The sequence below is a fragment of the Amblyomma mixtum genome, chromosome 3 (genome assembly GCF_055824585.1).
Source record: "Amblyomma mixtum isolate Tamu chromosome 3, ASM5582458v1, whole genome shotgun sequence".
Classification (NCBI taxonomy): Eukaryota; Metazoa; Arthropoda; class Arachnida; order Ixodida; family Ixodidae; genus Amblyomma; species Amblyomma mixtum.
Window position 1 is genome coordinate 156,767,197 of NC_143014.1, and position 27,554 is coordinate 156,794,750.

Genomic DNA, 27,554 nt, shown 5'->3' on the forward strand with positions numbered 1-27,554 from the left:
ATGAAATTGTGATATCATCTTTTACTGTCACGTAGGCTCAGTCATATTTATTTCCCATCATAAGTGTCCAGGCCACGAAGACTGCTCGCGTACCCACAGTGATGTAAATCCCATAAACATCTCGCTCACGTATAGCTGGAACATCTGTGAACAGATGTAAAATATCCAGTGTATATAAATATCTCATGAACATCCATGTAACGTTTTATGTTTTTCTGGGGTGGTATCATGTTCTGCGGTTTTCTGGGGTGGTAGCACGTTCTCCGCAATTTTCTTGCTGACAATTCGCCACCAGCACTAATGTCAGTTTTTTTCAAGGAATTTCTAGCGTCATGCGCATCTTAGGAAAACGTAACGATTGACCGATACCAAGTATGCTGATTTCACAAATCGTAGTGATTTAAATATTACTGTAGTTTCCCCCTATTTTGGTAGTTTGTAAGAAATATTGCTCATGCATGTAATATATATATATATATATATATATATATATATATATATATATATATATATATATATATATATATATATATATATATATATATATATATATAGTTGCAGCAGGTCTTGTCGTTCAATGGGCCAGGAAGACTTGTAGAAGAAGGGGTCACAACTTTGCAATTATCTTCATTTAATACCGACAGTTTCGAACGGAGGACCGTCCTTCCTCAGGGTATACACACGAATGAGTGTTCATTCGTGTGTATACCATGAGGAAGGACCGTCTTCCGTTCGAAACTGTCGGTATTAAATGAAGATAATTGCAAAGTTGTGACCCCTTCTATATATATATATATATATATATATATATATATATATATATATATATATATATATATATATATATTTGTTGTGTGGGTCGCACTGCCTCTAATAATTTTTTATGCGTATTTTTCTGCTATGTGCTTTGTGTTTCCCACTTACCTGTTCTGTGCCCACCCCTATAAAAGGGGATGTATTAACAATGTATAATCACTCCTGAAGAAGATCGGTCTTCCGATCGAAACTTCGAGTCGAATAAATATGTTTCCTTTAACGAAGCGTATACTTCGCTATATATTCTTGTAAGCAGTCAAGCACTCCATGCTTTCGCAACCTATATATATATATATATAGAATTGATAAATGATACCTGAAAGAGCTGAGGCACCGCAGGAGTTCGTCATTTACTTGGAACAGGAAAGCTTATGTGTAAGCATTAACATGGAATATCTCCACAATACTGGATGACGACGCTGTATTGCTATGCTCTGGCCTTAAAAATTAATACTATTCATACGAAAGTGCCAGTAAAAATTTGGCAAAACAGCAACGATTTTCAAAATGTAATAAAGGACTGTAAACAGGCAAGGAGTGCTTCTGTCAAGGCCAAGTAATCACGGCGGATTCTGCAATTACAGATAATTAGCAGGCGAACAAGAATGGGCTGGAGTTCATCTGGCTATCAATGTAAAATTATGAACAGCAGCGTACCCCTGCCCCAGGAAAGGAAAGCATTAAACCGATGTACCGAGTATAGTATAGTACACACCGATGAAGACGAAACTTGCGAGCTAGTAGTGAAGTTGGAAATTAGGCTAAGAAAATTGCAGTGAGCAATGAATGTAAAAATGATATGTGCAACGCCGAGGAAGGGAAGCAAGGCACCTACGTCGTTGTATACTGAGGGAAAGTGATTTTTCTGCGCTTCACGACACGTCAAGACGGTATTCAGCGAGAGCAATAGTATCTTTCAGCTTGTCCAACTTTCACTGACCTCGGCCACTGACTTCCTTCCCGAAGTTCCAATCGAAGCTTGTAGGGTCTGCTCGCGGGCAAGTCAAATCTCGCGCCGCTCACCGTGGGTAGTCTCGGACCCCTTCTTCCCGAGTGGTGGGGCGGGGGGAGAGAGGCTGGGAGAAAGCCTTTATAAGGCGAGACCGGAGAGGCTCGCGGTCTCTTGCTCTTGGACCAGCCCCGCGAAAGGACCACCTGACCCAGCTGCCACGACGACGACCGGCCCCCCTGATGTGAGAATAAACCCTTTGTACAAAGTCCTGCCTCGAGTGACTGCCTGTGCGCCCCCGCGCAGAGGAATTGCCCACAAGCTTCATGTGGAGAAGGCGCACCCAGGATTGGCAAGAGGCGAGCACCCTGAAAAAAATATACCTCCCACGGGAGGTGCGGCATCAAACTGATCGTATGAACACTATGCATAAGTCTAATCTAAAGCGAGTCAGAACCAATGCATTATCACTTTTCAGAGATGTCAAATATACAAATTCAATTAAAGCATGGCTTCCAAAAGCAGACTTTATGAAGAAGGAACGTCTCGTAAACGTCAAGTAGTCGCGACGACTCACCGTATTCTTCACAAGATGCGAGTGATTACGATTTTGAGACGAACAAGATGATGGGCTGAGCCTCGTAGATTTTTTAGAGCAATAACACTCACAGAGTGATAACAGGATCCACTATGTATATTGGAGCGGATATTTATTTAGTGTGCGAATTACAGAGCGCAAATGACAAAAACCATCAGAACAGCGAAATAACCGCAACGGTGCAGCCACACATAATCAGCCTGCCATGGTGCACTTTTTCGCACCGTCGCGCTTGACATCATTAGTACGACCCCTCTGATGCTAAACACAATTTTGTTCAGCTTCAAGTTTTTCGGCTGAGAAAAGCTGCTCACTTGCCACGTCGAACAAAATGGGAAAAAATTGCGAACTGCCTCATTATTCGATTGCACCAAAGAAATGAAATATTCAGAAGCTGAGTTTAAAGCCCCTTTCAGAGAATTGTCATTCGTCCTGAAGCTTGCGATCTCATTTTATCGAGAGCTTCGCCCAAAGCCAGAGGATTTAAGCCGTTGCTCCCCTGGGCCCAGTAAGATTTCGCTCTATACAGGGCGTATCAACGATGCCCTCCAATAGCATTTAAAAAGAGGCTTTTTGAGATATAAAGGTGACTTTTGTGGCATAGTAACACCAGTGGTGACGAACGTTAGAAAACGCGTGAATCGTGTTAACTAGTAAGCTAGTTATTGCAATTTTAACTTTTAACGCACTGTTGCAATGCGATATTCTGGCGCAACCGCTTTCATTTCTCTTGCCTTCCGTCTTCAGTTCGCAAGCAAACAGGCCGCCCCAATTGGTCAACGGTTCCTCTTCGTAGTTGGTCCAGTGTAGAAACTGAAGACAACGCATATTCGAACAGCCTTGTGCTCTAAGACGTGTACAGAGAGTGGAAAGTACGCCTGTGCTTGCTTTTTCACGGGCGCCAGATCGACCAATATTGGCACAAGCAAAAAAAAAAAAAAGCCAAACAGTGTGGAGATAGGATGCTTAAGGCTCTTTGACGTAGTTGGCCAGAGGTGCTCCTGTGGCGGCGAAACAAAAGCGAAGTTTGCTAAGCTTCTCTTAAGTGCGTTTCGTCACTGGCCGGTACCTTCCTTGTTGGCTCTGCTGATTGTCTAGCACTATAGCGCATCGCACAATCACGTAGCGCTGTCGAGTGGAAGGAGGCGTGAAATGCGCCGCTCGCCTGTTCCGGAAACGCGTGTGCTTGCGATGCTACTTACCTCTATATATGAGCGAAGTTAAGACTGCCGATGAGGGCGTAGCGGGACACCATTCGCATGAAGCTTCTTAAAGCACAAAGAAAGAAAGAAAGAGAGAAGGAAAGAAAGAAAGAAATAAGGAAAGAAAGAAAGTAAGAGGGAAGGAAGGAAAAAGAAAGAACCAAAGAAAGAAAGGAAAAGAAGGAAGAAAGTAAAGAAAGAATAATGGATGCAAAAAGCACCACAGAGTCGTCAATCTTCAACCACCACACCTTTTATTTACTGATACGTTTGTCTATGTACATAATCTTGTACAAAAGTACGGAACACACAAACAAAAACAACGACGACGAGCTCTTTAGCGGGATATGGCTGTTTTGGGAAGCGCAGACTAAGCATGCACAAAAGCAGCTGACAAAAAAAAAAGACATCTGCACGTAAGAAGGTCCGTGGCTGTCATACGTTGCCTCGATCGAAGCGAATAAGTATATGACGTATGCTCAGACTGGTGACCCAGCATCCAAAAAGACATGTCCCATGTTCCGGGAAGGTCTGCGCCTTACAGTGTACCAAATCGAGGGGCTTCGCAGAGCGTATATATCTTCACTTACTTAGCTTCAACGACATCACTTATACGACAAAAAGAATAATGCGTACTGCAGACGTAAACACATGCAGCACAACACACAGAGCTTTATTTCAATGAGTTAGGAAAAAGTTTTGCGTAGAAACAGCAATTGAAATTGCCGATTTGTGCGACGAGCATTAATTAAGTCTAGCACTTGCGCGAGTTGCAGTTTGCTTCCTCTCACGCGAGTATACCACTCTGGCTATCGGCATGACATCCTCAAGCACACATTGCTTTTGAAAAATAACAACCCCTGGTCCCATCCCTGTAGAGATCAACGTTGATAAATAAGTAGCGCTGTATGTTCTGCCTATGACGCGTCACGCGGCATCCTGTCATGGCCAGGAAAGTATAGTTCGCACAAACTTCGTGCGTTTCCCGCCAGGCCAAATGCGCGCCGTTTAGAAAAAGGCAATATGATGGCACACTATATGGTAATATGACGGCCTTAATACAGGTATAGGGACAAAAACCAACGCGATGTAAACTTAAACGACAACACTTTTACTTCAACCACAAGTGCTCGAAAAGCAGAAAGGAATAGCACCATGACGAGCCCGACAGAGACGGCTGTTATCACGAGGCACCGTCAAATTTCACTGGCTCAAGAGTACACGTCTTGGTCTGGGTGTTTCATTTACATTTCAGGCGTAAAAGAACGGTTACACGATCGTCGGAACACCTAGCAGGTCATTTTTGTGCAGAAAAAGCAAGTAGAACTGTCATGCTTGACAACTTCATCCGGTGTGTAGAACAGCGAAGACGGACGTGGAAAAAATTAAAAAAAGAAAAAAATCAGAAAATGAGAATAAACACGACCTGAACTGTTTTAAGGGACACGCAGCGCAGCTCCTTCCTTGTTCTGCGTTGGTTGACAACCATGAAACCTTGCCTGGGAGCCAATTAAGAACAACTTGCTGCTCTGCGCAGTGGTGTTTTCTCCCTCTTCGCCTCGTCTTTCGCCTCTGAACGCAGTTTGCGCATTACACCATGCTGACAGAGCCACTAGGTCAACAGCACATCTTACCGGCAGTAAACTCTGTACGTGCACTTTTTATCACTTCATTTACTGAACCACACTGCAGCCTTTTAACAGAAGGGAATGTTGCACTGAACGATTCCTAAGAACTTGTTCAGAGTAAAATCCGCCGCAGGTATGCGGTGAGGCCCTGACCAGCGTCCGTCGGTTGATAATATCGGGTGACCGAGTCGCTTGTTTAGTCTGGCACACACACACACACACACAAAAAACCTTGCACGCATATCAAGACAGATGGGACGCTTGTGGCGCTTAAGTGAATTCTCTCGACCCTCTCGACTATGCGCTTTTCTTGCACCACGGCCGGTTGTCACGCGCAAGAAACAACGGCCACAATTTAACGCTTGACTTGCAGCCCTCTGGAGTGTTCCATTGATCGTCGGGGACAAGAGTGTTTACGTGCTCCTTTTCCTGGGGTTCTATTTTCAGCTTGTCGCAACAAACACGTCTGTTGTGAAGTGGGGACACTTCATCCGCACGCTTCCCCTCACAACACGACTTTGCTTAAAGCAGGAATGGTGACCATCGAGATGTCCTCTGTGTCGCTACACGGTCGCGACACGTGCAACACTGCGTGACTGAGTTTTTCAACGATTCTTACTCCTCAGTTATGGACTAACAACTTGGCTTCTCGTCCTTTCTAGTGTTGTTGCAGCCTTGTGCACGCACCTTGCGCTCTTCAGTTTTCGAGACATTATCCAAAAGGCCACTGTGGACTTGCTTCGTATAGAAGCAGATATGCGCCCGCCTTTACTATCGCACGCCGCTGAAATTGTGATCATGATGCTGTTCCAAAAGTGATGGAAGCGCATGACCAGGTCAGTTGACGGTTGCACGCCGAAATGCACAAACTAAAAAAAAAGAAAGTTCGGTAAATATTATGTTCTCTCTTATTGAATATCATGCAGCCTTGCCCTCAGTTCCGCAGCAGTCCTTGCAGCGTTTGTGCAGTGCTGGACATTGTCATGCTCGCATGTCGGTGCACAAACCGTGCACCCCTGGTGCATATACGGAGGGCGCCATCTAAGACATCAAGTCCCGCAGCTCCTGCAAACCTCTTCGTGGCTGACTTGACGAGACACATTGGCGTTCATGAAACACTGGGAACAGTAGCTGTCTTGCTTCGGGTTTACAGGCAATAAATGAAGCACTAACAGCGTTAACAAGCTGCGGGGATCGGTAAATCGGAGAGCACAGCGCAGCACACGCAGCGTAAACCACTACAAAGTTTGAGGGAGTCCGCAAGCGGAAGGGATGATTGAGGGGTAGGGGAGGGATTGGGGTGCGTTCAGATGTGGCCTAATACATTATTAGCCTGACGGGCAGCTCGTTGGTGTCGCAGACACATCGGGCACACTGGGTTGTCACTGTGAAGCGTCACAAGAGCAGCCTCGCGGCGTTTCTTCTCCGCAGCCACTCGTTCGCACCGGAGACCACCTCAGATGACGGGCAGACCAAGCAGCCGTTTCACAGCTTCTCGTCCGCGCCGGCTTCGATGTTGTAGTAAGCGTGCTCGGGGAAGTTGTCCAGGTCTATGTAGCCAGCGTTGAGCTTGATGAGCTGGTCCAGGTCGGAGGCGAGCCGCGAGAAAGGCGGCCGCTCCTTGGGGTCCGGGTGCCAGCAGGCGCGCATGAGCCGGTACAGCTCCCAGCGGCAGTGCACCGGCTGCGCCATCACGCGGCCGTCGCGCACCGCGTGGATCACCTCCTGCGCGCTCAGGCCCGGGTACGGCGTCGAACCTGCGGCGGCGTCACACGGGGCTAAACCACAGTCCTTGCTGAACGAAAGGCGAGCCGATGCATGCCGCGGGAGAGCAGGCAGTTAACCTTCAGTCTAAATAGCACTAAATAAATGATAATTATTATTAACACCACGCGACGAGTGGTGTGGCAACTACAGTACGTTCACTTTGCGGTTTTGATAAGGTTTTGATCGGTAGTGATAAGCGACGGCTGTAATCGCCATTGTACCGATGCGATTGCCATAGGTATGAGGCCATAGCAAGTAGTTGGGGGCAACAGGGGGACGGAGGGGGGGGGGGGGAGGAAGGGGGGATAGCCATTCCTAGATCGCTTAGCAACCCTCCCTTCTCATCCTAGCTTGGTGTCGACAGTCGTAGTGGAACGCATTGCACCAGTGAACACTGGGCACATGCGCTCATGTGCATATGCTCTATGAACACGTATGCTATTGCAAACGCATGTGCATGCGCGCATGCAAGTTTCTATTCCAGAAACCGCGTCGGATATAACATCTTTGACACGCTTGGCATGTCTCTTCTAACCTTTTCATTCCACCATGGTACTACAGAGTACGGCACGCGCTGTGTCAGCCCGTTCATTTTTAGAGCGAAAGCTCTACTTCACGACCGAAGCTGCAAAAGCTGTTTCACCGCTGAAGCATGACCTTGAATTGACCTTGTTAGCGTAAATAAAGTAAATAATTAGAATAAATATAGCCGCGATTGAGTTTCAAACCCGCGGCGGCGCGAACAGATCAGATTCGCTGGCCTGTGCACGAGAGCAATTAACTATCACCGCAGCCGATCACGCCTCGTGTTGTTGTTGTTGTTGTCCTCTAAATAAACTACAACAGGCTCTCGCGCTGTCCATTGCATGTCGTCGTCTTCATCAGGTAATACTGCTATCGAACTAATATTGTCGCCAGACGTGCCAACGACCCATCAAAATGTAACCGTGAGCCAACCAGGCTAAACACATGCTTTCGCACGTCTACTCGGTTGAACTACATTAAAACCCTACCACTTTCTTGCTCACCGGTATTTTGGCTACTGCACCACTTTCGACAACGCTATGAAGCGCCGGCACAGCGGTGATAAAAGAATTGTCATTTTGAGGTCGTGAGTAGGTAAAGAATGGAAAGCGCAGCAAAAAAATTGCTTTCGGGATCTTGCCTGTTGTGTTAGAATTCGCAGTGAGTTACGGTTAATGAAGCCGAAAAATTTACATTTAACTACTTTGTCTAGTCACAATGTCGGAATCAAAATTTGAAGCCCATTAGCTGGATCAGACCTATACTAACAAAACGGAGATGTTTGGAAACAAGATCGTCAACAGTTTCGTATTTTGTACTAGATCTCACCTCGAAAGAGCCCATTGCCACATATCCTACTCACCAAGGCAACGCTAGTTTCCTAGTTATCATTTCAAAATGATGGAAAGTCTCAGCCGCACACTTACGATTAATTTGTTGCACGCTCGTATTAAAACAGATATGCAATAAGATGCACTACACACAGCCTCCCGTTTTATCATTCTGGCAGCCAAAATGCGTAGTTAAAGAAAACTCACTGCTGTAACCTGTACTTCCTTTTCCACACATTCTACATTGAGTGCAACAGCATTGTTGACACCCGTTATCCTACGCAGAGCGAAGAAAAATAAAGCAACAACAACAACAACAACAAAAAACTCGGCAGACGCTCGTAAGTGATTCTCTTGTAAACGGTGATTAATTTCCGTAGACGGAAGAGGCAGTGGGCCTAATCGGTGCCCACGATGTAGGCGTTGTTTTAGTAACCCCCTTCGTTATCTGCCCCGAACGCTTACACGTCTGCACGGCGGGCGGAAGCTCATTGCTTCGTCGTACCCCTTCCGCAACCTTGTAATGAATGATACATTGTTCTGTGCTTGTAGCTCGTGCGGTGCGGCAACTCTACGCCCTTCCCGCAAGCCAGATACGGGATTGTGCACGGGTCGCTGGACGCGATTCTCTATTCGCTGACCTGAACTGGGATTGGCTCAACTGAGCCTATAGGTTTTGTCAGTTTGGTCATGAAAGGCTGAAAAATTAAGGCTTAGTTGTGGTGTTACCATTTTCGCGCGTCTAATGCACGAGCAGCATAGCAGGAGCTCTACTGCGCTGTTCGAATACTGTTTCCGAATGCCTAGCTTCTTTAAAATGCGTATCTACTTTGTTAACATTTCTTGTATATGGTGGCGCTGTAATTTAGAGCTGCGTGAGTTGCCTGAAAGGCTCCACCTGTCTTGCCGTTGCTGAGCGGAAGTTGCAGAGCTGGCGCTGAGCACGCCGTTTTCGGCGGTCGCCACTAAGGAATTCCAAGTAAGGACACAGCACAAGCGCGCATCAGCTACCGAATATGTGGCATCAATGCAGGGAGACACGGCTCAGGGAGAAAAAAATAGTTCGTGCGATGAAGCCAATGCAGTGATTGGAGTATGACACCACACGGTGTTAAGTGGGGCATTGCGTGGCTGTCTGAGTTCGGCGGATGCATCGCGCTTGCATGCGTTACCCAAAGTGACGATTTCCCACAGCAGGATGCCGAAGGCCCAGACGTCCGACTTGGTGGTGAACACCTGCAGGTACAAGCACTCCGGAGCCATCCACCGCACGGGCAGCGCACCCTTTCCAAGCCGTCCGATGAGAGTAACAGGGGAAAATAGAGGGAAAAAAAGAAAGAAAGAGGAAAACTTTAATTGGCACCTGATGCAATGGCATTTTGACGAGTGAAAGTGTAATAAAACCCCGCCGAGTGCAATCACACTGCAAAATACCGATGGAAACTATAGCGACGCAAATTTGCTCCCATCATTTTGCCGGGCAAGATCTGCATGAAGGCAGAATAGAGAATGGAAATATATTCGTAATAATAGTAGTAATAATAAAAAAGAGGCAGCGTGAAGGATATGAACAAAACAAAGAGAAGAGAAAAGAAGTCGTATAATGGTGTCATCCCTGGTTCTGTCCGTGGTTTTGCACTGGCTGTTCCATGGAGAAAGCTTTTCCCACCACCACTGATACCAGTGCGAAGTGCGTCTGCCTTTGCTGTGCAGACAATGTGTGCACCACATGGCAGCCACAACGTGTAGAGTGCTGTGCGCAGCACAGTCGAGACGTTGTCTAAAATTTCGCCCGCTACCTTGCACGGTCCCCGAGGACCAACCGGATCGCCCATAAAAACAGACTCACTGTCATCGATCTTTGGCGACAGCGCAAAGTCGTCACGAAACATGCAACATTTTCGTCTTCGTCAAAGCAAAGTAACTTTTCTTTCTGGTGTCCTGGATCGCTCGTGAGCAAATTTGCCCGGAGACCCACCCTACATGTGGCCACCTACGTTAATGATATTTTTTTCATTTTTTTTTCATTGCAACGGAGGGAAGGAATGGCTTTCTCCGCTGCAGCAACGCCTCAGCTGATGAAATGCATGATTCGCAGAGTACGCTGCATATGTATCTTTTTTTGCTTTAATTCTGTTTTGGGTACACATTTGGGAAGACATCGATCGCATATAAGAAGCACTAACTTAAAGTCTTCTGCAAGTCCAGCAGTGCAGATGCATCTACTCCTGGAGAACACCACGAAAACGATTTTTTTTCTGCCCCGGCAGAGCCCCCAACACTATAAATTTGGGTTACATGAGGAGCCCATTGGTAAAGTCTAGGTATAATGCAAGGTTACTGTGCACTACTAAAAAAATAAAGAAGATTGAGAGTATTAATTTCGGTTTGTAATCTCACTTGTGAGCGGCCCGCACTATTATTTCGATTTTTTTTTCTCAAACACAACAGCAGGTCACAGGATGCTGAAAAATCCATGCAGCGCAAATAGGAAGGCAAGAACACGCATTTAATCGCGCAACTTCCTCCAGCACTGCCTAGCTAACGCCGAACTGCCAGAATAGACTCCTGGCCCTTATTTCTATGAGTAGAAGAGAATACCAGCGCAGTAATAGAGATAGGCATGTTTAATGCTCGGGCCAATGAGTGCTCCAGAGTACCTTGGACTTCTGCTGGTAGACGTCCGTCTCGGAATCCCGGACGCTGCGGGAGAGGCCAAAGTCAGCCACCTTGCACCGGCCGTGCTCGTCCACCAGTACATTCCGGGCCGCCAGGTCTCGATGGATGACCTGCATGTTTCGGAAGCCTCGTTCATGGCACGTAAATGGCCCTAGTTTAACTGTCGTTTCCGTACGACGGTGCGCGACAGCAACCGCGGAGCGCGGGAAGGTTCCCAGCTGGCTGCTCGCTCCGCCAAGATGCAAGAAATGACGAGGGACACTTTCAGCATTTATGTGTTGTCTATGATGGGTAACTGCATAAAAGTAAGCTGTTTGCTCGTTCAACTTATAGTTTCTCTGGAGGTAGCCTACTTTTCCGTGGCTGACCCTGCACATGCGAAAACGCGCAGTGACATCACAACCCCGAGTGAACGTCTAATTATGTGCTAGAGAGCAACTGCACGCTCTAGAATGCAAAGCTCGTGTAGAAACAGACGAACGGCTTCTTTTGAAGCTGAGGTCGAGCCGCTGCGCAATCGTCATGCAATGAAATTTCCCATTTCGTGCCTTGTTTCCTCCTATGCATAACCTTTCCAGGTGAGTCATCGATCCCGTAGTCTGTGCAGATCAAGGACATGTGGCAGTTGACAGTTCGCGACCTCCGGGTCTGTACCCTCTGCGACCGCAGCGCGCGAGATCTTGGCACGGCTGGCGCGGGGCTTGCGTTGCGTTCTCTTTTAACTTTGTGTCGACTACTTGGAACCGGAGCTTAGGTAACGAAGCGCGGCATCATTCTAGAGTGCAAGACGGGCAGGCGCTGCCACTGACGTAGGGTCATGGTCGGGTCTGCTGGCGACACGCCCCGCGACTTTGTTGGTCGGCCGGATATCCGATGGACACGGTTGCATGCGGCTGTCCTAAATGAGATTGCCATAAAACCTCGGCCTGCTCCGGCTTGTTCGGCAGTCCATATCGCGCGCAGCTCGCTGTCTCGGGTATAACCTTTCATAAATGCGAAACCACCAAGAACGTTTCTCGTGAAAAGCATAATGTTCTTTATTTTTTCTTTATTCAGAGGTTACCCCGCAGCGCCCATAGGCGTTACAGCAGGGGGGTTACAGCATTGAAAAAAATAAATCCTCGTGAGTACAGCACACCTGCATTTCACTGAGTCGATTCCATTCGCCAATTGTTTTAACAAAAAAAGAGTTTGCGTAAGTGCCAGTCCTTGAGTGATACTCACGAATTTTGAGACTATGGTCTGTGCGCCTGGAAACATAGTGAGGCTCTTTCAGATAGGTTTCTCTATTGATACCGGTTGATACCGGTGTTTTCTCTTTTGGCTGTTCTCCTAAATTGCGTCCGGCATAGAAATGAACATCCTGGCGACAGATAACTTCGAGTTTACGCAAGCCATAACGTGCATTATTAGCAGGAGTAAGCCTGCTTACAAAGACAAATGCAGCAGCAGTCGCATTAAGTGCGCACCGAATGGGCTGCATCTTCTCAGGGTATCTTTGGTAGCAGATGACGATGACATACTGAAGACAGCCAGAGTCACTTAGCTGCGCTTTTCCTGGACACTGTGAATCGAAATCTGCTGAGGCACTGGTGTGAAAAACAAAAACAAAACAATAACAACAAGAACAAAGATTTTTGCTTTCTCGATTATGCGAGTCTGTTGATTGTGAAAGCTGCTTGCTACAAGTATGCCTGACACATGGCTGAAACGTGTGACAGAGAACAAACTTAACAACCTTCGGTTTCTTTCCACGATGCATTCATGGGGCAGTAGGTGACAGCGGTAGTACTTATAAAGTAGGTTAATTATGTAGCATGTGCCATGTAGAGCTTTTGTCGAAAATACCAAGCATATGACCGTTAAGCTCGTAGTCTCAGATCTTGCGTACACACCCCGTTCTTGTGGATGTAATCCATGCCCTGAGCCACCTGCAGAGCGAACTGGGCCAGGTCTCGTGGTCCCAGGCTGCCGTCGTCCTCAGGCTCGTTGTAGTAGGCGCCGCGGGAACGATGCTCCCGCAGGAACGACTGCAGCTTGCCTCGCGACACCAGCTCCATGATGAGCAGCAGGGGCTCTGCACGGCCCCGACGGGCAGTCGCACGCTTTATATAGAAGATTATCCCTCTATTTCAAACAAGAACGAAAGCCTAAAAAAATTTGAAAGGAAACTACCATGGTTTTCACTTGGCCATACAGATTAGGTTGTACCGGTACTGGGAGGAGAAAATGCAACATGACCATTGAGGCGGGCTGTTACCAGACGACAATGTCGTCTCACGTGACTGTGCGTTAAATGTATCACCACGCGAACATCTGGTCACGTACTCAAGCGATAGCATCTGGTGGCCGCATCCAGACTAGGCTAAACCTATTGACTGACGTTGACACTACATGTCGCATGCAGTGCGTCGCGACACCTTCTGGTCGCTTGTCATTCTACCGCGGAAGAAGCGCAAGTAGGGCGGCTGCCATTCCAGCGGAGCATGTCCAGTGTAGAGGTGGCTGTGTCGTACTCACCATCCAGCGTGCAGCATCCGAGAAAGCGTACGACGTGTGGGTGCTTGCCCAGCATCCGCATGAGTCCCATCTCACGCACTAGGTCACGCTTCTCCTCGTTGCTCGCGTACTCTGCAAGAAGGCTACCGTTAGGGGAAGGCAGCAGAAGGACAGCGGATGGGCGGGCACGCGAAATGCGCACTGCATATACCCTCCGGTCGGAGCCATTGTTTCAGCACTCACGCCAAGAAACAAGGTACACCTGAAGGATGCGAAGCCGTACCACGGCGTGTTTGGGTTACTACCTTCTCATTAGTAGGAAGTCGCGTACGTTATCTTGGAAAGGGACAAGCCGTGAATGTGAATTCTTTTACATTCTGTGGGAATTATATGACCACTGGGAGGTACTAACAATGTAGCTACGTTTACACCGGATAAGCTACATTTATGCTAAGTTCTTTAATTGCTTTAAAAAAAAAGAGCGTAGAAAGGGATGACTGCTGGGAATGTTCGCCATGTGGCCAAGGTGGTGAGTGCTCTCGAGAATGTGCCCCGTGCAATCATACGATCAGGGAAGTCTTGGGCTACATGGGCTTTCGAATGTGCGATGTTATTAAAAGAAATGTGGCGGGTGGGCGCTGTACAGCTATACCGCTGCCACTTTTCCATGGAATAAGGCGAAAATTTGGCACTTTTTTGTTTAATTCCCGGTTCTGCGGGCAATGTGCATATAGAAATTTGGCGACAATTTTGTGGCAGCCTCGTTTTTGAGTATACAGAGTTTTATTTAGTAAGCATTTGATGCCGTTCGTGTGGTTTCGTGTGGACGACGCGATAGACCCTTTGAACGCGGTGCTGATCTCTTCGGGAGTAAAGGACGTGCTCGTGGTATACGAGGTCTGTTAGAAAAGTATCCGACTTAATTTTTTTTGCGAACACCTGATAGATATGAAACAAGCGCGCTTACAGCAACCGACCTTGAACCCTCGTGCGCATGCACGAATTTTTTCCCGCCTGCCGATAGCGTCAGTCGCTGGGAAGCAGCGTTTGAGTGAGGGAGTGCGCAGTGCTCTCGTCGGTTTTTTGTTGCAAGGAAAATGGCGGAGCGAGAGGAGCAGCGCTACTACCTCAAATTTTGCCAGAAACTTGGCGATAGCCAAGTGGAAATTATTCGAAATGTTCAGACGGCTTTCGGTGATGATGCTATGAGCAGCACACAGATTAAGCAGTGGTGCAACTGGTTTAAAGACGGCCGCACATCCGTGGAGAGAGAGCCACGCTCCGGTCGGCCATCAACATGCCGAAATGACCAGGTAATTGCCGAAGTGAACGCTGTGGTGATGCGGGACTGTTGTGTGACTATCCGAGAAATTTCGGAAGAGGTGGACATCAGCAATTTTTCTGCACATTCCATTATCACCGAAGATTTGGCCATGGAGAGAGTTGCGGCGAAATTCGTGCCGAAGCTGCTGACGGTGGAGAAAAAGCAGCTTCGTGTTGAAGTCTCACAGGAGATGCTGGATTCCACAAACAGTTACCCTGACTTCACCGACGCCGTAATCACTAGTGACGAGTCTTGGGTGTACGGGTACGACCCGGAAACCAAATCCCAGTCGTCACAGAGGACGCATTCCACGTCACCAAGACCAAAGAAGGCCCGATAAGTGCGCAGCAATGTCAAAGTGATGCTGACTGCTTTTTTGACTCCCTCTGTGTGGCACACCACGAGTACGCACCGCACAGGGTCAAAGAATGACTAAACAGTACTACAGGGATGTCCTCCATCGCCTACGTGGTGCTGTGCGGCGCAAGAGACCGGAATTAAGGTCAACAAGAAATTGGCGCATCCCTCGCGGCATTGCTCCTGCACATTCCTCGCATTTGATTCAGACTTTTCTGGCGAAAAACCAGACTCCTGTAGTTCAACAGGCTCCTTACTCTTTTAATATGGCCTCCTGTGACTTCTGGCTGTTTCTCAAAATCAAGGGGCCATTGAAAGGAGCGCGATTTCAGACAAGAGAGGACATTATGGCTGCAACGACAGCTGAGCTAAACTTCATTCCGAAAGGGGCCTTTTCGGAATACTTCCAACAGTGGCAGCACCACTGGGAGAAGTGTGTGGAGCCCCAAGGAGACTACTTTGAAGGTTATTAGGTTTCTAACGCTCCAGTTATGCCAGTTTTTTTTTCTTCGGCCAAAGGTCGGATACCTTTCTAACAGACCTCGTATATCTAACCTTGTCGTCTCGCCTTCTGTACCTGTCTCTTCGCTGTCAGCCTCTGCTCCATTTTATTTCTCCTCACAATTGATGTCCCGGTCAGAGCCGCATTTTTTTCATCTTTCTTTTTCTATTATCACTCATGTTCAAATTCTTGTATTCAAGCGAGCCTTTCCGCAGAACACCGCTGCTGTTATGGAAGCCGCATTTTTAAGGTGTGGCGAATACCGACCGTGCATTTCATGCTCCTGTTAACTAGCGGCTGTTCATTGAAATGCCCTTTTAAGTATTCATAATTTGTCAGAAATGTTATCGACAAAAGTTTTGCGAATCTGTAGTACGTAAGTCGTGGTAAGGTAGCGCATGTTGATGGCTATTACCCGTTGGAGCGCTGGCCTGAGGCACGAAAACAAGTATCACCATTCGCTTCGGACCACTCGAACCAGTCCGTATAATACGGTGTGAGCGCAATCAGGCAAATGAAAAGAGAAAAAGAGCACACACGCGTACAATTAAGGAAGAGCAGTTATACATGTGCGTGTTCCCTTCAAGTTGTCTTTCCTAACCAGAGCTTCATTAAGTGGTGCAGTATTAAAACATTAGGTCGTTGCTTCGAAGTTATGATAACCGAAGAAATAAGGCAAAAATTCAGGGGGCACTTTAACTGTCTAAAGTGTGTAGAGGCGAAAGCGTTTTCCGCACCACTTTGACTGCCTATGTGGCACTCGGGACGTCACCACTGAATGACGCCACACCTAATTAATGAATAATTATCAAGTAACGACTAATTGCTGATTAATAACTAATCACCAATCAATGGCTAATTACTGATTATTGAATGATTACTAATTAATGGTGCTCAAGCTTCGCCTTTAGGAGTGGAACGCCACAGAGTGTTGCAGCGCTGCCAGGGAGTCCACGGAACGCCATCGCCCGTTCGGCGCGATACCTTGCCCGTTGGAAACACCTTTGAACGCAACGCATTTTTGAGCAAAAGAAATGGCGAAGTAATTATCTGTCATCTTGGTGCACACCCAAACCGCACCGTAAAGGAAGGGAGGAAGTGGGAGTGAAGGAAGAAAGAGAGGCCGTAATGAAGAAAATGAAAATTGTATTTGAGGAAAGCAACTGACGGAGTAACTGTCTCATATATCTCGGTGGACACCCGTCGTCAGTTTGATTGACAGCTATAGTGTGACAGATTTTTGGCCGACAGTATGAGCCATTAAAGGCTTTAGCCTTAGTAAAACGGCAGAGGGTAAAGAAAGCTCTGTTTGCAATTTCAAAATTCTCTAGCGAGCTTCTCCGCATAGTCCGGCCGTAGCAGTCGTGTAGTGTGGAGAAGTTCGCCTCTCAAGAGAATTGGGGAGCTGTGCTATGGAAACTACGCGATAATGGTGTGACTTACAGCTCAAGGAGATTGCATAACACCAGTGAACGCGATTAGGGGAAGGAAGATGTGATAGTGGATAGAAAAAGAAAAAATGGGGTTGATGAAGGAATGGGCAAAGATGGTGGATCCTATACTTTGTCGCTCTAGAATGTGGCAATGTAGTAAAAGCTGCATGCACGCGTCGCGAAATCAAAGGCAGTATCCCCAAAGCTTATCAGTCTGCGCGTGCATTACTTCGGCAATTCTGATAGGCCGGAACATGACAGTCAAGGCCCCAGTCAGAGACTCGTCCTAACTTGCGAAAGTTTTTGAGAAATCGGCAGCTGGTTTGCTGGCGCTGGCTACATGTTCCACAGCGCTGCCACACTTTTGTGAGGCCGAGAAGAATTAAGGAAACATGAAGCTCTACAAGCGAGGTTCTCCGCACAGCACACTGCAATTATAAAGAGGGCGTTGTGGTTTGTGGCGATATTAGCTTGCGAAGTTTGGTTCCCTTGGCGCATGAATTAGGTGCGTTTTATTTTTTTTTTTTCAAGTTAAACTCAGACAGTTTGAGGCATCTTCTTCGTGAAGCTTGAAGCTACTTGATTTGAAGTTAAATATGTCCCACTACACCATGCATCACTTTCACTAACCGAATTATATGCCTTATTCGCTGCAATGAGAGAAAAAAAAAAGTTATGTAATTGGACTACTCTAGACGATTGAGCTCCTCCAAGGGACATGTGGCCTCATGCTGTTCGTGTGTGAAGCAGACAATGTTGTGCAAGTGAGCTTCTTACCAAAGCAGGACACTATCCCGGCAGTTAGAGTAAGGCAATGCAGAGAAGCTTGTCGGCGGAATTTTGCACATACCCCATTTAATCAGCGCTAAAATGTGCAGATATGGGGGACTTCTTGTGTGCACGTCTCCCATCATCTGACAGTGCCAGCGCTGTTCCTCACATAATACGCAGAAATCACGGCTTTCACTGCTGGGTTCAGATTTTCTGGGATTAACGATTGAAATTTTATTGCAGACGAATTCACCAAATACTATTTTTCGGTTAAAAAGCTAAACCCTTTGCACCGAGCGTCGGTGAAGGCATCAGCATTCAATACGGCATTCCCACTACCTCGGCGGAGAAAGTCACTCGGCAACGTTAGCGTGGCCACTCATATACCTAATATACCCAGTGTCTTAAAAACTGTGGCACATTGTGCAAGTTAACGCTGGCTTTTTATTGGGCGTCTCTAGTGAGAATAACCGCTTTTCACTGCTCAACGCTTCGTGCTAAACGAACGAAGGAGCTGCGCGCGTTCGCACTTTTGAGCATCTGGTCATTTCAAGCATTTCAGTCAGATCTCTATAAAGCGTCTGTTACGCGTTACTGCCCAGCGCGGCGAACACAATCTCGCACCCAAACGCCGCACAGGGATCCGCGTTTCTACCCCACCCCTTGCCTCCGACCTGAAATAATTGCTCCCCGCGAAATCTTTGTCAGAGCAACAAGCCCTCACAGGCGCCCCTTAGTGAGCGGTCCTTAGAATAACGTAGTTTTCCATCTCTTGAATAACCAATGATCAGAGAGACAGAGAGAGAAAGAAAATGATTTCGTGCACGGGAAGTATTAGTTAAGTGAAGAGCGCAGGATATTTCAGAAAGCTGTTCACATGTAAAGAATAATTGGGAACGGCCAGCATTTCCAATTTTTCACTGGGTACAGTGCTCGCGCGCCAGACCAAAAAAAAAAAAAAAGAAATTACGAGTGTGCTTAATTATTGTTATGCGATGACAGTGCGTTAGCATTAAGTCTCCTTAATTTTAGTTGGTCCTTTTTTTACCTCTTGTCTTCTATTTGTATTTGATTATATACTTTGCTGTGCATTTCTTTGCTCATTAAGGTAATTTGCTTAACTTTGGTGAGTAAACTGTCGATAAACCTTGCTGTGCTCTTTGCGGAGTCATTCGTAGTTATTTTAATTTTTTCCGAGTCGTTCTTAGTAACTTTCATTTTTGCTGAGTCATTTGTTGTCATTAATAATATTATCAGTTTTACAGTAATTTTTGTTGCAGGGCAGCTACCTTCCTCCTCTTCCTCTTCTCACCTACAAATAGGGAAGGGGGATTTCCCTCCCCCCGCTTTGCCACTTGCCAACCGTGGCAGGTGGAAAGTGTACGCAACGGTACGCCGCCGGACACCGGACACTTTTTCATCGCGGTGGGACATCTAATGCTAACGCGTCAAAATTCTTATGTGCAAGCGGCTGTGTCAGTCTGGTGCTTTAATTTTCGGCCATCTCCTAGACTTTGCTTCCCGCGCACTTTGCACAAAGCCACCGCTGTGTAGCTCAGTGGTTCTGGCGTTCGGTTGTTGATTCCAAGTTCGCGGGTTCGATCCTGGCTGCGATGGCATTCTCCTATGGAGGTGAGCTATAAAAACAGCCGTGTGCTGTGCGGTGTCAGCGCACGCTAAAGAACCCCAGGTGGCCGAAATTAATCCGGAGACCTCCACTACGGCGTCCCTCATCGCACACTTGTCGCTTCGGGACGTTAAAAACGACAATATAAAATGTTCTTTGATTACCCTTGTAAAAAAAAAGAAGAAAAATAATTCGCAGGTGGCTAGAAAACTGTTATCAATGAGTTTTCATAACCGGTACTGAGTTGCGTTAAACTCCACCTCTCAACGGGGAAATGAAGCTTGGAATGCTGAGTAGTGCTTCAGAGAACACCAGGAAAGCGGCAACGGATGGAAGGCCGTCGCTCACCTTTGAGCGTCTTGACGGCAACCGGCGTGGCCCTTTTGGAGCCGTTGAGGCCGTACGCCGTGCCTTTCCAGACGCGGCCAAAGTTGCCCTCGCCCAGCACTCGCTCCAGCCGCACGTCGTCGCGGGGAAGCTCGTCCGGACTCGCAGCCACGGGAGCGCTGGCCCGGGGCGGCGCCGAACTCTGCGCCATGGACGCGGAAAGGCCTGCAGCGTCACTTTCGAGAAAGACGATGAGGTATTCACAGCTGCTGCAAGGTGGTGCTTCGACAGCCGCGCTGTAACCACGCAGCAGCACTCTTTAAAAGTGGAGGCCTGCATCGCGCGCTGTGGAACGCCTTTCGACACTGACGACGCGAGCCGGCAGCTCACTCAGATAGTGCCAACATGCATGACCAGCTGCTGATCATGCAGTTACAGTTTGCCGTTTCTAGAAACAGATCTCAATTACTGCGCCGATTTAATGTGCTGCGCTAAATAAGTGCGTGATGTCAGTGGATAGGAGACAGCCGTCAAATAAGGTACAATGTTGCTGCAGCGCATCGCTGTTATGGCTGGGAGAGACATAAAAACACGCGAACACCTGACCATCTCTGCTCGTGAGATGCGGAGACACATCTCAAGCTGCGGCTGGCGACATGAAATGCGATTGCTTTGTAAACTGAATGAGCAGTTCAACAGAATTAAATTCGACCTCTCTTCTACTTTCACGGTCTGCTTGTAAAAGCTGCTTTACAAAGGCTGAGGAGATCACTGCATGACACACCCTGCTGCCAGATTAAAGATGAGCTTCCGAAATACTGCAAAGAGTTTGGAATTATGCGATGACTTGCAGACACTGAAACAACATAAATAAACGGATGAACACTGAACGAACAACATGAACGAAGCACTGCAGCAAGACTATTAGCGAAATATTGCAGCAGGAAGGAGCAGGTTGAACAACCGATGCCAAAACAATATGAATAAGCAAAAAAAAAATACTCGTAGAAAAAAGATCAACGTACTCGGAGTGAAAAAACGGCTTATAGGGCTAATTTGATATTTATGGTAAAGTCAGCGGTTCACGTTAGACTACGAAAGAGAAAATAGAAAATAGGCACGACAGAAAAGCATGTTCTTGGGGATTCTGGCCTCTGCGTTAAATTTCGTCTCTGGCTTTCAATCAGCATTTAAGGAAGGCGCTTTATCAACCTCTGCATCCATTCGAAACTTGATTCCTCAGCTTAACGGTGTATTGTGAAGGCAGCTGAAACGCTCTAGGACGGGGCAGTGGTTCAACATGGGAAATTGCAGATCACATGACCTTTTCTGAGCAGTTTCAGTCAGCGTGCGTCAGTCGCAGTCTTCTAATACTTGGTGCCAGCGCCAGCTGCAGTACATAATTTCCAGGGGGTCATTTCTTTCTTGAAACACTGAACTGAGAGGCCACTAGAAATGACCTATAGCAAGAGTCACTGCAAAATTTCGTGAGCACCGCATTCCTTTTCCCCAAGATATGGCTGCCTGGGCCAATGTTGCCAAAACAGCGAGCACAAATATTTGCAGGGAATGACATTGAGCGACGGCAAAAAAACATTGCTCCAATTTCTTCTGAGTGTTCGTTCACGGTATCGTTCGTTCACAGTGGTTCTGCCAACGCCGCATAAGTTTATTTTCTCATTTATAATAACGACGTTGCGATGGCAGATACGCAGGGCACCACTGACGCGATTGTCATGCTGGGAGCGCCAGGCAGCGGCAGCCATATACATTCCAAATTTGTGGCGGGGAGAGGGGGATTATGGTACTCCGAAAAATTTGTCATTGACTCTACCTATAACTGAGCGCACGACGACTATTCAAACCGATGACCGCGGGAAACAGTTTAGTGGACGACTGAAGCGGAATATTGAAAATGGGCCCCTCATGATCTTCCAGATCTCACAAGTGAGGAGTCGATACAGCAGTAGCAAAGTTGGGAGCCCATAGTTTCATTTACCTGACTACACGAAAAATAAAACGATCCGCATGCTTTATACTTTCAGAGACGCATTAGGACAGGCAATGTGTGTTCTGTGCGCAAGTGTATAGCGCACTGACCGTGGGCATGAGTTCGCTGATGGTCTTGGCGTACATCTTGTTGTAGGCATCCTGGATGTAGCTGTACTTCGTTGGTGGATCCTGCGCCGGCGTCTGCTTGTCTTCGTCGTCTGTTGCAGGCACTTCCGTTCTTTCCTTGTTCTGCAAGGTCCATTGCATCTCAACCGAGTGGGCGCGCACCACGTTGTGCAACCAAATCACATATATAAACCACCGCATGTTACCGCCTACACAGAACAGATCTAATAGAACCACAGTGAAAACAAAAACTCTGCTGTTAACGATTCCGTTTGAATCCCTATAGAGCAGCAGTTTTCTGATGCAAGGATTCTGATGCGCGCAAGAGTGCGTGCATTACTATTGCGATGCATAGCACTGCGCAATGGTAACGCACAAACAAAACAACAGGCTTGAACAGGCTTGATCGCGACAACATAGATTTTGAAATGAAGTATCACAACATCTGTTTAACGATGCGTAGAACCAGGCACGCAAATTCTACACGATGTCTTCTCTTTCTTTGTCACAATACAGCCGTGAAAGGGGGGCGGCCATATATCAATCTCGATTGGCCACCAACTACTTAACATGCGAGACCTGGTAATAACGTGCTTTAACCGGCTTCCTGCATTTTCGTCTAAAGGAGTATAGAAGAACAACAGTGCGAAGGAAGCGCCGGGTTAATAGATTCTTTCGACCTGAGGTTGGCTTGAATCGAGTGATAATGGTGATCACACAGAAAAACTCTTCACGAACGTGATTCGCTAGTGACACCAAACGGGGTATCAAAGAAAATGAAATCTCATAAAGTCTTGGGCGCATAAGGCCCTTCCACTTATGCACTTCAATTTGTAACATTTTCCTCATTTATTACACATTACTTTGCTAAAACCAAATATGAAGGTCGGGTAAATCGGCTGTGTAATATGCATAGGCACTCAAGTGAATGCCAGCTGCAAATATTCTCCTTTTGAACATTATACTCGCTCAAAGCGTTCTACGTGTTTCGCTGGCTTCACGTCACATTCGTGAAGCATTTGGTACTTTTCCCCTGTATTCTCAGTGACGAGCCTGCACTGACCTCCTTGTTCTTGGCGATCATCTTGCGCACGCACCAGATAACCGCGCCGGCCGCGGGCACCACTCCCACGATGGCCACGATGTAGACGTTGGTGCCACCGCTGGTCGGGTTCTCGAAGTCGTACTCGGGACGCCGGCCTGCGCACGGCGTCGTTCTCCGGTGAGGACGTTTCTCACAAAAACAGTTGGCAAAAACTAGGGGCGCATTTCGCGAGCCTTCTTTCCACATTCCATTATTTTTCCCCATTGGGGAGCCCCACCTTTCGTACTAGAGCGAGCGAACGACTTTGCTCGCTGGCTACCGAAGCAGCCAATGATGCACAAGCAGGAGAATTAATCGGGAATCACCACAAATAACGTCCCTTGAACATAGATGCATAAGAACGGACGCGACATACATACGTGCGGCATGTGCATATTAAAACTTCTCAGAAACCCCCGGAACAGTCCGGAGCCGTGCGGTGAAGGCCCCATTGCACTCTAGCGGTATGTAGATGCGCTAAGTGTGGTTTTTCCGTACAGAGCGCAAGAAGATCGACTCATAACCCACTTTGGAGACCGCTCTGGACATTCGCGAAGACGTCTAGAAAATATAGAAAAGCTCCGCACGAACGTCACGTGTCCTCTTCATCTCTGAGATATGTACAGGTGCCCCAAAAGTTTTTTGGAACACAGAAGCCACGAAAAAGTTTAATTTTCTTGATTCCTGGAGGTACGTCTTGATATTGAGGAATGCATATGGGCAGGTAGCGCTGGGAGGTGCAGATTACGGCCTTAACTTTGTGGCTGCATGTTCATACAGTGTCACGGAATTAATAAATTTATGTGGCCTTCGCGCTCCGAAAACTTCGGGGGGCACCTGTACATGTGCGACCAAAACCATACAAAGCACGCTTCGGCGTTTGAACTTTTCTCACACGTAATGTAGAGAAATAATAAGGGCTTTTCGACTTATATGCGAACGCTGAAGCGGTATACGCTAGCATATTAAAATGAGTACGCTAGTACTCATTTTTTCCGCGCACTGTCTCACAATGAAATGCACTCCCAATAGAAGTTTTTTCCGCGCATGATGCAAATGTTTTCGAAGAACGAGTACGAAAAGCTCTGGGTTGATGTTACTCTTCGCTTTTTGCTGATTCATTTCTTTTTCTTTCTTTTTCTGTGTTTGCACTGCATGCTGCGCGTTTGATTGCTTTGACTGCTTTGACCTGTTGATTGCTTATGATTGCTTGTGTTTTTTTGTTTGTTTTTTTTTGTGATTGCTTGCTAATGGTGGCGCTGAATTGCGTTTACTTATGACCTGTATTGCCCTCCTGCTTGGTCTTCAATGACTGCAGTATGTTTTAAATAAAAAAATAAAATAAATATGCATTAAACACCTTCTAATTTTAGTTAGGTCCGGCGTGAGAGGAGATCGAGCGCCTTAGTGTGCTCCGGATTTTATGGTCGAGGCTGTACGTAGCGCGAGGCGAGAATACCTGCCCCTGTTGGCTTAAATGGCAATGATTTCTTGAGAAATCATTCCGCACTTTGTTTAGGGCATGAGTAACTTGATGCAGAAATGCGCGCGTTTTACGGAAGAGCATGGAATCGAGCTGTATGCCCACTAGAACCCGTGTAAAGTACCCACGCAGCTGCGTGCACTAACTTGCGGCGATGCGCATTTTTGACGTCGCCTCCTTCAAATGAAAGCGGAAGACTTCACTATTTCCTCCTCGAACGCGAAACGTTGCCAAGGGCAGTCCGCCCTTGGCAACCCTTAGCGAGTCGCTGTGGGCAGACGCGTGCGAAATCGTAGCTTTTGAGCGCGATGCGCCTGTTACAAAACGTTTGCTGCGAGCACCTCGCAGTTGAATGTGCATCTTAAGGTAAAATAAAAAGAACCGACGAGAACGCCGCGGGCGTCGCTTCAGGCTGACACCGCTACTTGACATGTATTCCGGCACATGTATTGAATGGTGGACCGGCACGCTTCCATCACGTATCTTAAGATCTTTCCTCCTAGTCGCCTATCTTTACTGAAGCCAGACAGAGGCTTTTGGGTGCTGCAAATCATACTTAGGAGTAAGGGTGACGATTAGGGTTTGTGCAGCCGGCTACCGCAAAATATAACACCAGAACATCCTTCACGTCCCTCTCGATTCATTCAAACCTGATTTCGTCGTGGCGGCTTTTCCCGAATCACGCGCCCGAATATATTTCCTATTAGCGGTGGAAAAGTGTTTCTTTACAAGGCAGCTAACATGCGACTCACTTCTGTCGGGTTCGGGCCCACGCGCGACCAAGGTGCCCGAATTCTCCTTAGGAAACCCTTGCTGCTGTTGATCCTTTCTCTCGGCGACGCCGTCATCTGGACGGATCGTCACCGACTCCATTGCTCGGAGTGCTTCCATGCGGGACTCTTCTGAGGAGGTGGGACCCAGAGCTGCTGGACTCGAGTCGTCATCTAAGATGGTGACATCTTCTGCGTCGACGTCTGGTCGCCGCAAGGGCTCATCTTTGTCCATCGGCGTGGTTGACGGTGTTTCGCTCTTGGACTTGTCATCGACTCCACGATGTTCACTGGAATTTCTCGTCGCCTCTTCGAGCTCAGTGCTGTTGTCTGGTAGCCGCTCGACCTTGACTCTGGCATCGGCGTCTTGTCTTGGAACGGAGTTGGCTCCCTCCGAGCTTTGCGGCGCCTGCAGCGCTTGGAAGGTGCCGATCGGGGATGGCACCGACGTGGCGGCGATAACTGGAAAGAAATACAACAAGGCAGTTAATACTGGCGACAGACGAATTCAGGCAGCTGAAAGATAAACAGTCAACCGTTGGTGCTGCGAGAAGCTGATACGGTTATGACATATCGGTCACAGGCGCCCAAGCAAATGATGGGCTAGATGCACCAGCAGCTTCTAAACAAGCACATAGCGCGGGGCTCACTTTGACAAAAAACAACAACAAACAAACAAGGAAACAAACAAGCAAGGAAACGAAAAGCCGTCAACTTCACTGCCTTTCATTTCAAGTTACAGTACAACCTTCACCGCGGTGGCACGAATAGTCACTTTTTCGCCCGCTGGTAGCGTTAGTCTAGGGCACCTGCGACACCCCGTGCATGCTCGTAATCATATTTCCAATAGCAGGAGTAGTATTGAAAAGAATAAATGAAAAGTTTGCAGACTCTGTTAGCTCACACGCTTGGGTTCATTTAGCGCCGCCTGGAATAAGCAAGGTGTAGTCGAAATTGTATATCGTCGCCTTTAACAGTCAATCACTCGCGCTAAGTAGCATTTTTATCCTGATGGATGCCAAGAGCGACGAGATACTACTCGATGACGTGCAGAAACCCGCACTGAACGCCCTTCTCACCACGTGCGTGCTGTTGCCGAACAGCGCTTTACTGAGAAGCTTTTCTTTTTTTTTATCAGACACACTAGTCAACTATTGTCATCAAGCTTGGCACCAAGGAAGCTGTATCTCAGGAACCCCATCCGAGCAACTTCTTAGCATGCCCTAAAGAACTGAAAAAGGCATCATGTTGGTCCGTCAGTTATCGAATAATTTCGACGAAAAAGCACAAGCGATACCGCTGCCGATGCAGATGGATGCTTTAGTCGAAGTAGACTGCTAAATGTGGCCGTTGTTTTCGTAGTAGCACGTACATTCTTTATCAAAACTAACGAGTATGCTATGACCATTAAAAATGTGGACTGGAATAGCGGCGGCGTACGCCGGGGTCGCCAACTGTCTTTGGCTGCGAGAATTACCTGCGTGGCGTGAACCTGCGCCATCGCTGTCCTCCTCTTTGATGATCATTACTCTCGTGTAAGTGTGACACTGCAACAGCAGCCTGGTTGCTTTTGGCAAAGATGGTACGTGCAGGTGTGGACAGAAGAAAACGAAGCACAGCGTGGTGTTTTAACGCTCATTTCACGTAATCCCTGGTGCAGACCCTTATGAAGACACAATGCTGCCAGATTTCCACGGGACAGGCGTGATTCCACCAAGAACAGAATGACTTGTTCCGTTTACTTATGCCCGCACCTGCGCTATGTGAAAGCTTTCTCAACTGATATTCGCACTTGATATATACTGTTCCCTTGATATAGTGGCTAATGGCGAGCCTGATAGAAGTTCACGGTTGTGTTCCTCCAGAGTGCTAACATACTGACATAAAAAATGGCGGTACGATTCGACGAAGGAGGCAGTAAACAGCAGAAAGTTAATGCTAAAAAGGCTATAGACTTATATAAACGGCTATAGACTCATCGTAGTGCCTCGGAGTGCCGTAGATGAGCCCTAAAACATCTATTCGGACATGCTGATAGACAGTAAAATGATTCTGCCTCTAACCGAGACCCCTGACGCTTCTATAGTCGGATACAATTCAAGAACGAAGCGGCAAATGCCCCTCAAAGGAGCACTTCCAGCCAATGGCGTCCACCTATTCTCCCCCTTGACCGACCCCCTTGGACCTGCTAGCGTGAAATCGCATGGGTGGCAGATGGAAGGGTAATAATACCCGTGGCTTAATAGGATTAACCGCGGTGACAAG

At 47.4% G+C, this 27,554-nt stretch overlaps 1 protein-coding gene across 1 annotated transcript in view; it reads right to left on the bottom strand.

Moving 5' to 3' along the window:
• Positions 1–3,802: 3,802 nt before the first annotated feature.
• LOC149352471 (tyrosine kinase receptor Cad96Ca-like) overlaps positions 3,803–27,554 on the bottom strand; it is a 51,431-nt gene continuing 27,679 nt past the window's right edge. The window contains exons 2-10 of the mRNA XM_089581649.1: positions 25,272–25,751; positions 23,016–23,152; positions 21,935–22,075; positions 19,856–20,036; positions 13,515–13,625; positions 12,890–13,071; positions 10,976–11,104; positions 9,488–9,599; positions 3,803–6,950 (exon numbers count right to left, since the gene is read on the bottom strand). Coding sequence (XP_089437775.1) covers positions 6,679–6,950; positions 9,488–9,599; positions 10,976–11,104; positions 12,890–13,071; positions 13,515–13,625; positions 19,856–20,036; positions 21,935–22,075; positions 23,016–23,152; positions 25,272–25,751 — 1,745 coding nt within the window. The 3' untranslated portion in view covers positions 3,803–6,678. The remainder of the gene's footprint in view (positions 6,951–9,487; positions 9,600–10,975; positions 11,105–12,889; positions 13,072–13,514; positions 13,626–19,855; positions 20,037–21,934; positions 22,076–23,015; positions 23,153–25,271; positions 25,752–27,554) is intronic.